This window comes from Saccoglossus kowalevskii, chromosome 8 (genome assembly GCF_978046115.1).
Source record: "Saccoglossus kowalevskii chromosome 8, keSacKowa6.1, whole genome shotgun sequence".
Lineage (NCBI taxonomy): Eukaryota > Metazoa > Hemichordata > Enteropneusta > Harrimaniidae > Saccoglossus > Saccoglossus kowalevskii.
Window position 1 is genome coordinate 22,022,395 of NC_140648.1, and position 12,084 is coordinate 22,034,478.

The 12,084-nt window shown below is 37.3% G+C and overlaps 1 protein-coding gene across 1 annotated transcript; it reads right to left on the reverse strand.

Annotated features, from left to right (window-relative positions):
- Positions 1 to 433: 433 nt before the first annotated feature.
- Positions 434 to 11,744, reverse strand: LOC146739405 (uncharacterized). The gene is made up of 14 exons (XM_085502765.1): positions 11,737 to 11,744; positions 11,455 to 11,561; positions 11,179 to 11,334; positions 10,420 to 10,489; positions 9,966 to 10,012; positions 9,676 to 9,828; positions 9,399 to 9,465; positions 5,294 to 5,340; positions 4,572 to 4,844; positions 4,064 to 4,333; positions 3,626 to 3,913; positions 3,244 to 3,472; positions 958 to 1,013; positions 434 to 650 (listed from the first exon to the last, which is right to left on the reverse strand). Exons 1-14 carry the CDS (start codon positions 11,742 to 11,744, stop codon positions 598 to 600), a joined length of 1,824 nt encoding a protein of 607 aa, XP_085358891.1. The 3' UTR covers positions 434 to 597.
- Between the last annotated feature and the right edge of the window lie 340 nt (positions 11,745 to 12,084).

Sequence of the window (12,084 nt, forward strand, 5' to 3'; positions counted from 1 at the left end):
AAGAAATAAATTTGGTACTCCACTTACAATACGATATGCATTCGTAACACATTCGATGTGCTTACACATTCATTGTTTAAAGGGATATTGTATTTTTTTCATCTAAACAATTAAACCAAGATTTTACCAGAGAAAGACTAACCTTAACATTTGAAAAGTTGTTTTTGCAGACATAATTAGCGCGTAGTCAAATATGAATCTCTGATATCATCAATATCACTTGTCTGATTGATGCAAGTGTCTTAACAAGGAAATTATTACCCAGAATGACACGTGCTCAATGTTTTCGTATCACCTTTTTGTTGTATACAGTAATTGTTAATTTACCCTGTTGTGTGTTGAATAGTCTGCCAATGGGTATGTTTTAACTTTACTTCAATGGTGGTCATATTGTTGTCGTCCGAAAAGTGCGAAAACAACAGCAACAACAACATTATTTACAGGCCGAGTTTATTTGAATAAATTCGAAGGAACAATTATTGAATATTAATTAGCTGTCGTAACCAGCCATAGTTATTGATCGTATAATTTATTTGCCAAGAGGGGGTTTGCCGATTAAAGGATGACTTAAAGAGATGAATTCAATCAAGCGTTATCTCAGCCTATTGTCAGTCTTTCAGCGGTAGCCTCGAGCTCGACTGCCTCGATAACTGTAAAGAAAATGAAATGAATTATTTTAATTTTATAATATGTTATGGATGTAATAATCACCTTTATTGTCAATAACATCCATATACATGGTATATTTCATGAATAAAACGAGATTTCCAAACTTGCTTCACATGAATTGTTTTACAATAGTTTCCAAGTTTAACTTAAGGCAATTCAAAATTCCCATCTGCTTTCTGAGATACGTAGTTGTATTAAATGTAGAAGATTGTGACTCGGACAATTTTGTCGTTTGCTTTGGTCCGAATATCTAGAACTTAACAATATAAGTTGTTAAATAAAACGTACCTGTATCCCCACACAGAATCTTTGTGCACGCCCAAGTTCCATCGCTCGTACAGTAACTGTCAAAGGATATAATAATTGTCATTAGACTGATGTAATTTAAGTGGTTGGCTTACATGTGTTATTATGATGGTTCAACTGGCCACTATAGAATCATACACACAGACTTGACTGCTTGGATTGGCACTTCAGAAACGTTAATTTGACATAAGGTTGAAACGGATCATTAAGCACGAAGCCGAATTTGGTGGATACGTTATGGTAACGAAATAAGACCAGGTAGCATTCATTATTTTGTGTTGACCGCGATTTGACATTATCAATCAAGCTAAGAATGTTATAATTATAGCAATCGCTCAAGAACTTTTTGCAAAATTATTATTTCTTCATTTCTTTCCTAATTTCCTTGACATTATTGCATATGAAGAAAAGGGTCCTATTATCATCCAGAATGCATTTCTCATAAGATCATCACGAAACATTGAAATGACCATCTGTCAGCGCCCTCGTGATCCAACCTGAGAAATGTAGCGTTTTAACGTTTATAAGTACTTGGTTGTTAAACGTACTGTAAAACATGTCGAAAAAGCGGCATGCAATTTTAGCAAATTGTGGTAAAATGTTGATTTAGCGAATCTCTTTTGTCATTGTTGATTTCTTTGTCTGGCGGCCATTTTGAATTTATAATAAAGTCATTAGCGACATCTTGAATTAGCGAATGAGTTCTAAATTCGCAAAAAAGACATGGTCGCGAAAAAGACATGTTTTACAGTATTTATTAAAAAGCTATATTAGTGATGGTGTGAGCAATACGACTCAAAACCTGGTTAATAAGAAATCATGCACTATTGTAGTTGCAAAACACAGTGTCGGCCGGCACAACTGCCACATTACTGTAAATTACTCAATTGTTTGAACTCAACAATATATATGTAATGCAGCTAAGAATAGAAAATTGAGAGACGTGACACCAAATGATGGATACACATAGCAGCGAGATTTATGTTCCGGTTACGGATTGTGAAATTTATAATACGACCGGTGCTGACAGTCACGGCTATTCAATAGCCCTGAGTACAGTCTTGTAGGTTGGCCTTCTTCCACTGATCATTCGGCCCCTACATTGCTGAGAAGTCGAATAGACTGGGAATTCGACACTATTGTGAAGGAATGTTCGGGCGATTAAAGAGGCATTCAGCTTTGCAGTTAAAAAATGAGAAGGTCGATACGTCCAACTATTCTAAATACCTGAACAGGAAGGGAAATTACATAAGAGACCTACTACGGTCGATCAAATCGACATTTTCCAACGTCAACCGAAAATACACGCCGCCATCTTGTTCTTGACGTATTTATCAACAAAACGTTGTTTCGTTGCGTAAAACTAGATTTTGTCAATGTTCCAGTACAGTAGGTTCATTTTTCGGCCACAAAAAGGTATTTGTGATCGCTAGATTGGTCGAAAGATGTTTTAGCTGGTTACCGTCATGAAAACGGCAGAACGGTTCTCCGCCATATATTTGTAGGCGGGTGTCGAATCCTCGGTCTATGCGATTTCCCAGTACTGTGGGGGCCGATTGATCAGCGGAAGGAGACCAACCTACAGGACTGTACTCAGGGTTAGGCTATTCGACTACATGACATCTGAGCATTGCTGGCTTTGTTTTATTTGGAAAATTGTTTTACATAGGGTAAAATGTGGGAAATTGTCATACAACCAAATATTGATCTTTTTCGCAATTCAATAACATGTTATTATAAGTAATGATAGGAACCGAACATTTGAAAATAGTTTAATTGAATAAACTGCCATATTAAGTACAAATATTGGGACAGAGATTAAAAATAATAAGCCCCAGACAGGGTGTATCATAACTTGTAGAGCTGTTTGACACTCGCTCATTTCTGCCAGTGTCACTAAATATTTTTGTAATACTAATACAGTTTGTTTACTCCTTCTGGCTTCACCCGCTCTTTTGAAGTTGCTTTCGCTTACATGCTTACTGGTTGCATGTACGTTTTCCAATTTACAGATGCGTTATGAATTGAAATGTCCCAAACGATTGTCATGTAAATATTGGGTTCAACGTCCACACTATAACTGAATCCATCAAGCAATGCAACAAAATTAAACAAGAATATATAATATATGTTTGAAAATAAGCGACTTCGAACCAAGGTGTTAGCATAATGCAATATAGCTTTTTGAATAAAAATTAATAATAAATGTATCTAGTTCATCTTTAGTATTACGTAACGAAATGTCCACTACATTCACTAATAACCTACCAGGTATTGCAGTCTTCTTTTCTGTCATCGCCTTCCTGGAAAATAACGCCCTCATGGAAACATGGGAACAAAGGATCCATACAAATGGTGCCACATATTCCAGAAGCACAGCATTTTTTCTTCCCCTGGCAATCGGTATCATCTTGGCATTCATAGTAGCAGTAACCCTTTGGACGGACATCGTCGATAGAAGGTACCATTGGGCATTGTCCGGGTTTATCAGGTTGTTCTGGAAGGAAGCATTGTGACGTTCAGAGCTCTCAGGAAATAATTTTACACCTCATGGAAACGCTCAGGTGCGAATGCAGCAATCACAACTTTGTCTGTGAAATGACAAGTTCGTACGTAATAGTTAACATATTTAATGTATAAAAATACGTACCGTCACAACAGTATCGAAATTTGTAATCATGACATTGATCACCAGCTGGCTGATCTTTGTCAAGACAAACAAATCCAGGATCGACATCGTGATGTAGGAATACCTGCCCGGTGCTTGATGAAGGTTGTTCAGTGGCGGCGACAACAACTTGGATGAATAACGGATTTTTACACATTTCATTTGGATATTCATCTTGGATTACGGCGGTGATTTCACGATCTGCATCTAAACCTTCACATGGTTTATCGGTGTTGAACCATTTTGTCCACTTGTCACAATCTGGCTGTTCTGTATAATGATATTACATAAATGAAAAACATGGTTAATGAGACGAGACAGTTTTTCGCAAATAATAAGTATTCAATTCAAAGTAATACTCAAATTCAAATATTCAACTAAAATAACGTAAAAACATATTTGTTGTGAACATTGATTTACCAGGACAACAGAATCTGACTTTATAATCTTCACATTTCTCATCGTCCTGTTCTTCATTCAAACAAGCAAATCCATTAATGATATCATTGCTGAGTAACACATCGCCTGTTAATTCAGCTGATATGCCATCAATAGTCTGGGCTTGAATTGCGCTGGGTCGTTTGCACGTCTTTTCACATAGAGTTGCTAGCGTTTCTAAATCGCCAATCCCTTCTTCTGGACTGTCTTCGTCGAACCATTGTGACCATTCACCATCACACGGGGGATTAGCTGTTTGAACAAAAATTACACATATAATACTGCATATTACACAACGTTATCGGACATGCCACAACGAGGAATCAATGTTTTTAACCACGGGACAACATCTCAACAATTATCGGAAATCCCGCGGAACACGGTGACACAACTATTTTAAAGGAATTATTAATTAATTTGTGACTCAGAAAACATAACATGTGAATGTATACCGGTTTTCCTGCAATACACACTATAATAAATGTGTTACCTGGACAGCAGTATCTCACTCGAGAGTCAAGGCAAGTGTTATCTGGCTGATCTGCCATCCGACACACAAAGCCAATGTCCGGTGAATAATGCAAGAATATTTCATCAGTATCTTCTGCAGGAATACCGTCTAGGGTCTGCACTTGTATCGCCGATGGATCGGTACACATGATATCACCATACAACTCGATGGCAAGTGATGTCGTTTCCCAGTCCCCAGTACCTCCTGGGTTATCTCTATCGAACCAGACAGTCCATGCACCATCCACACATTCTACAAGTATATTCCAGGCATACATTATTCATGAAATTTTAATGATTCGCGATTATTCATGAACTAAATGAGTAGTGTGCACTCATCTGTATTTGGACAGCACACTGATGTCAAGTCAGTTGGATGGGTGTAACAATGGTAGCCAAATGGACACTGCTTATCAAGAGAATCACAACCAACGGAATCCCATCAGCACCAATTAAAGGAATTCCCATAGGGCAAGGTGGTTGAACTATAATATTACAAACACCCACGCAGTAATTATTAGTGAGCCATAGAATATGTAGTACACACCACGGTGCATTTAAATTAAATTTTATATAAACTGTACTGCACCTTACCCGTTTACCTACGCTTCTCTATACAAATTAATATTATGGAAACATTTTTACATAGTGACATCCAATAATGTTTTAGTCTCAGAAGCACTTCTTGAAAATTTATCTTACCACAATCAGGGTCCGGTTTGCAGTACCACTTGCCGTTTCTACATTCGCTAAATAGATTTAAACAAACGCAGTTTATATTAACTGTTTCAAGAATATATGCAATACATACAACAAGGTACAAATTATCTGCTATCGTTGATGTAATTTTGATCAGGCAAATTTCTAATCTATGAACACTGATGGCCAATCTAATGGTAATACGGGCACAATACTGAGAGCATATTCGAAATTACTACACAAATGCCCCCGGGTAATGTCGCGTCAATGTTCATGTGGATATATGTGTATATCGGTAACACCTTAACGGAGCGAAACGACCACTTGCGTAGTCATAAATGCAATCTGATTAAAATCCGATGTAGTGTACGGGCTTTAATTAATTATTTTGGCTATAAACTTATTTTATTTTTGTTATTAATGCCTTTTTATTTTATTATTTTACTTTGATTTTGTATTTTTTTTAAAATTCCGCCCTACATACATCTGACCCGATGCCTATGTAACGATATTTCCAAGAGACCAACTATCGACGATTTTAGTCAACGAATCACAAATCTCCTTCTATAGCGCACGTGATGACGTCACCGGGCAGAGTCAGGTAGCAAACACACTCGAATAAAATGGCGGATTATACCGACGTTAGCGACCGAGAAAAACACGGCTGATTTGGACTAGACACATCGCAATTGATCAGGAAATATTTTTTTGCTCCAGTTTTCTGCGTCGATGTCGTGGGACGGTAAAATCAGGTTGCATTGTTTATATAGCTATTTACAGTGTTCTAATCATTATGATTTACTTATTTTTTTGCTTCCATTCTAGATAATTATACTCTGCGTTTGATGTAAAATTGAAGCGATGACTGAATAAACGAACCTTGGCTGGCGAAGATGTATCAGGAAGTGGGCAGGACTCCAGAAGACGTACCTACACTTTATGCAATTTTTTTAATTATGCTAATTTATTCATGACGTGGCAGTTTCTGTGCTCATGAATATTTATTAATTTGTGGGTAAATACATTTTGAAAGGGGCGATATATTATTTTTGGGGGAAGAGTTAGAAAGGGGGATCAGTAATCATTCGGGGGTCAATACAAAAGAAGGGACCCATTTGGAGAGCAGCCATGCTCCTCGTGTCTGTTGATGCACGTGACCTACAGCTGTCAACTGTGTTCATTCTTCGTCGACTTCGACTGGCTTCCATGTGAGTTAGTATTCTTGTGTTCTGACTACAGTTTTTGAATCTGTTGTTTAGGTTTTTAACGTCTTTCATGTCTTTTGTAGGAGTGTCCAATCCGTGATTCGAACTTGCGATCTTTGAGTTCCCACCGCACTGTCTTGTCCACTGTACCACGAGCTTTATTGTTTGCGAGAAAAAGATGGGCAGGCAAGGGAATTGAACCCGGGTCCTCCTGATCACTATGTAGGGATCTGATCCACAAGACCACGATGGATTGACTGGTTGTGTTTGCACTATATAGACTATATAGTGTGTGTATATATAGAAATACAACATATTTCTATTATTGAGTTACAATTGTCCAAAAAATTGGCAATTTTGTGTTTTACTTGTGTAAACTATATACATGGCATAACCCGTTAGTGTACATTTTGCCAATTGGGTGTTTGCCATTTGCGTTGCCCATACCTGACCCGACCCTAATGCCAAGACACGTTCCTGTTAATAATTCCGTTGCCCAGACCTGACCCGACCCTAACCCTAATGCCAAGACACGTTTCTGTTAATAATTCCGTTGCCCAGACCTGACCCGACCCGACCCTAAACCTAATGCCAAGACACGTTCCTGTTCATAATTGTTCAATAATGATACTCTGTTGTGCACTGTCTGCGGGTAAGTTGCATTGATGTCAACTGATTAAACAAGTCGCGTTTAAGTAATCTCCACTATTAACAAGTTGTTACATTGTGACAATAAATGTGTGGACAAATATTTTAGACTTATTTTGGTGTAAACAACTCTCATTTGATTAATTCCAACAATTACAAGTTCTTAAATTGACAAAATGAATGTATGGACAAATATTGACCATTATACTTGTGAGTAAATACCTGTTGTTTAATTTCCACCTCTACAAGGTTGTTAAATTGAGAGAATAAATGAGTGGATAAATATTTGATACTTATTTAGGTGTAAGAACTCGTGTTTGACCAACTTCCACCATCGCAAGTTGTTAAAATAATGAAATAAATATACTGGTATCATTGGATATTTTATTTAATTGTGAAACTTTCTAACAAAATGTTAACTGCTGGCTTCGAACCCCCAATCAACAATTCCGCACACACAGTATAAATTCCACCACACCACAGAAGATATTCGTCTGTTGCCTGAATTGTTTTCGTGATATAGGGAACGCCATCGACGCTTTAACAAAACTTACCTTGACTTGGGTCTTGTTTATCTCTTGTGACTGGAAACTGTTGAACAAATTGCTCGTCGTCCAGGTTAAGACGTAAGTTATTTTATTATTTATTCATTCAGTTTTGCATGGTGGAGTTTTGTGAGGTTTATTATTTTTTCGCGACGTTCTTTGCTTACTTGTTTACGGTTTGAGAGATTTCAGTTTATTTGATTTACGCTTTTACGGTAGCTCTGAGCGGGAACCCACTGTCTCTTTCAAGCTAATTTTGTTTTATTTTGATGGCACGCTTGTGTACCACGCCACGACGTTGGTCGTTAAGTGGTGTTCATTTTTCTAACTACTCCAGTGTTCCGATGAGTTGAACGGAAAAGCCAAAACGATTGCTCGTTTCTGATTGCTTCGGTTCTGGTGAGTGTATCTAGTGTGATTCGAATCCGTGTCGTTTGTATTGAGCGTTTTTTTATTTCCCATGTTGGCTACGCCGTAATATGCAACCACTTCCCCGTTTTATTGTGATTTTGAGAGTGTTTAATGATGTCTTCCTCGCCCGTCACGCCATGACCCAGTTTCAACCACACGGCCATTTTGCAACAAGTGCGTGACACTCGGCGTCACCTGACTGACTATATGATCGTTGTGTTCAACTGTTAAAGCTAGGATTTATTACCGTTATTATCATTATATTGTCACATGATTTGTTTTACCTTATGTGCAATGTCTTAAGTATCTTTATTGTAATTTCTATATACCAATTCGTATATACCGAGGAAATGACCCCGATTGAAGGTCATGTATTTTGTGACGTCACCAAATCGTGTGTAGGTACGGCTTCTAGATCCGTGCCAGGAAGTGTACACATTTGTTGGAAGTGAAAAAAATATTCAATGTAATGACAAAAATTGTAAAATGCTGTGGAATTTCTTTTGTAAATAAAAATATACTAGCAATTTTCTATTAATGGTTTATTCAAGTGGGCAAAATATAATGTACAGAAAGATTGCCCGTAGAGTATCTCTACACTGAAAAGTAAGCAACCGACAGCCTGTATAAAAAGGGGGCTGTGATTGGCTGTTACTTACGCGAGATTTGAACGGGACTTACATAGGCGTTGGATCAGATGTATGTAGGGCGGAATTAAACAAAAAATCAAAGTAAAATAATAAAATAAAAAGGCATTAATAACAAAAGTAATAAAAATAAAATTAAAACAAGTTTATAGCCAAAATAATTAAAGCCCGTACACTACATCAGATTTTAATCAGATTGTCATAAATGGTAGTTACAGTGAGTGTAAAGTAATAATATTATTATTGTTGTTTTTTCCGATAAGCAGTGTCCGATGTTTACAGCAGTGCAAAAATGTTGAAATTTGTTTCGTGTGATGTTATACAAAGTACCCCCGCCCCTTTGTCGGGTCACTGGTGTCATTCACTAGGAGAGAACCAATTACTGCACGGACAGGTTTACCAGAACGTTATTTTCACCCAAGCTAATTGTTGGGTTTTGTTTTCCACTGATTCTGCATGAGATTACAGTGCCAGTTGTTGGTAATGTCGGAGCTAATAACTGTTGAGTTCGAACACATGTTTTTATATACGAATTATTTTTGCACCTATTGTAAAACATCACACAGTGATTATCGGGGAAGCAATTACAATATTGTTACTTTACACTCACTGCGGGGAATACATGTGTGGAATAGACGTTTTTGCTGCTTACCATATTTCACAGTTTTCGACATACGTTTCAAATGGATTGTAGTAAGTACAGTTCTTTTCACAGTAACCTAAGAACGGTTGTAAAGAGTTTTATAATGGCGATTGTCGAATACTGTCGTGCAGCATTCAATCAAATCACCACATATTACAAACGTCATAGCACCGGGCATGTAAATATCATTATACTAGTACAGTGTATATTGTTAACACACAAATATGATGTGATATATATTTCTTAATTATACCCGAAGCATTTCCAAATTTAAACGCTGAAATACCTTCAATATAATGTCCACCCAGGCATGAAGGAGGCGGGCAGTTTTTAATGTCCGAACAGCAAAGGTAATCCTGATCAGGATTTGCAATACACTCATCGCACGATACCCAGCACACTTCCGGTACAAAATCGATTGGACAAGGACATGGTCCACCTGTGAAAACAATCATTGTCACACATTGCAACACACAAAAAACAATTACAGTCGAGCAATTCGAACTTACTATTGTATTAATTTTGAAATTGAAATGTCTGTGTATGCACGACATTTTAAACGTAACATGTACTCACCGCATGCCAGGTCAGGTCGACAAATCCAATCCCCTTCTCTACAAACGCTGATAGAAAGTATACAAATGTTTTGTTCAAGAATATTTAAATCTAGTCTACGATTGTAAGTTTCGTATTAGTTAAATCTAATAAGTCTAATGGAACTTAAAGGGCGGTAGTCGTCACGCCAGGCATGCACGAGACATATGGGTCTCATATAAACAAAGATGGCAACTTGGCAGATCAACGAGTACAAACTGAGACGTTACCAAGAATTAATTAGGTATTTTTAGGTGATTGGAATGTATCAAAGGAGGCAAGTCGCGCTCAGGTTAAACCTCGTACTCATGATTTTCATTAGAAGAGCGCATTGGATTGTGGGAAAATAAATATTTATCAACACAAATATCGCACATGAGCTGCGCTACGACTGCCGCGCTTTAACCGAAGATAATCAGAAAAAACAATCTCTTACCATGTTTCACAATCTTCGTTTACTACATCTCCTGGCGAGTAATACTCGCAGTCCAACTCACAAAATCCTTCTGTGAAAATTAAAAAAAATTGTGAGTGTCTATAATTATTATCTCTTTGAAGCGCAAGGGTCAACATGTGTCACCATTCGCAATTTCTTTAAATTTTCAAATATTTTTTAAGTCCATTTGAGCCAAAATTAGAAATAAATAAAAAATAAATATACATGGGCAAAATATTGTACTGAGGTGGTCAGAAACAGCCATACACGCTCATGTACAGGTTGTGTGAGAGAATAATTTTGGAGGCGAATATACGGGTTCTCTGGGGGGGGGAATAATAGCATACATTGTAATAAATTATCCCCGAGCACGGCGTTGTAATTCCGTGGATATGGTATATCCACTATATTACGTTGTATGGTGATATTCTCTTGAGTGTGTAGTAGATTTCATATATTACACATATTGCGTACGCGTAGTATGTTATTCGCGGGCATTTTCTCGATCAATTCGCATATAAATTTACCATTTTAGGCAATTATAATTACTACAACGGGCTGATCGGTACCTGTACCTCGATTTCTATTTCTATGGTATTATAGTCAATTTAGTTCTGGGACATAAACTTAAGCCATCCAGATCCAGGCATATAAGACGTGACTAAAGCCAATAAAAGGACAGGTTTCGACTAAGCACAGAAAAGCGAAGGTCAGCTGATATTCTCTAAGCTGTTGTATCTATACTATAATTTCAATTACCTGGCGTGTATACTCCTCCAAGACATGCTGGTGCCGGGCAGCTACCGTCGTCGCAACAAATATAGTTTGGCGTCGTTGATGCATGTTCATCACAAACGTCACAATTCAACCAACACATTTGCCCCAGAAATCCTTCAGGACACGGGCATGGTCCATCTTTTTTTGGAAAAAGATATAATAATGATATTCACGTGATACTAATCACATGCAGTGATGTGTGTTAATATTCTTGTAATATCTATGCCATTACGAGTACACAGATGACATGTTGCTCACCGCAATGTCGTCTACACGCTTCTTCAGTTTCAAAATTATTGTTGTTTCCTTCACATCCTCCGTATATGAACTCTATACACTCATTTATTTCACAGTCGAAGTACCATCTGGAAATGGAACCTTTACACGTACCAGGATCAACAGGTAAACAGCAGTCACCTATAATTTTAAAATATTATCATATATCTGTAATTAATTATTACTGAAATGAATTCTATCATTTTGTTAGGAATCCGTATTTATAAACTGGGATACTGTAAATTCCATTTGCACATTGCTTACCTCCGCATTCTTTTTCGCAATCTGCTCTAGTATGAAAATTGTTATCATTCCCCTGACATCCACCGTAAATAAATTCTTTGCACTTGTTATCCCTGCAATCGTGATACCATCGTGGCAAATATGCTTCACACGGTCCAGATTCAGGTTCAAGACAGCATGGGTATTTATCTGTACAATTAGATACCGAGCTATTACTATTTCTGCAATACCTCTGTTAATGACATTGTGAACATATTGCGAGAGATCGAATCGTACAATTTGCACAAAAATATGTTAGTTCAGTATATATGGCCATAATACATTTTTTACGAGCATGACCCTACCTGGACAACATGCACCGTATTCAAA

What these genes read in the sequence shown, in the direction of transcription:
- LOC146739405 (XM_085502765.1), bottom strand. An exon ending in TGGAGGAGTATACACGCCAG is followed by an intron (nt 10,490 to 11,178) that starts GTAATTGAAATT and finishes TAATTTTCACAG; the next exon opens with AAGGATTTTGTGAGTTGGAC. An exon ending in AACGAAGATTGTGAAACATG is followed by an intron (nt 10,013 to 10,419) that starts GTAAGAGATTGT and finishes ACTTTCTATCAG; the next exon opens with CGTTTGTAGAGAAGGGGATT.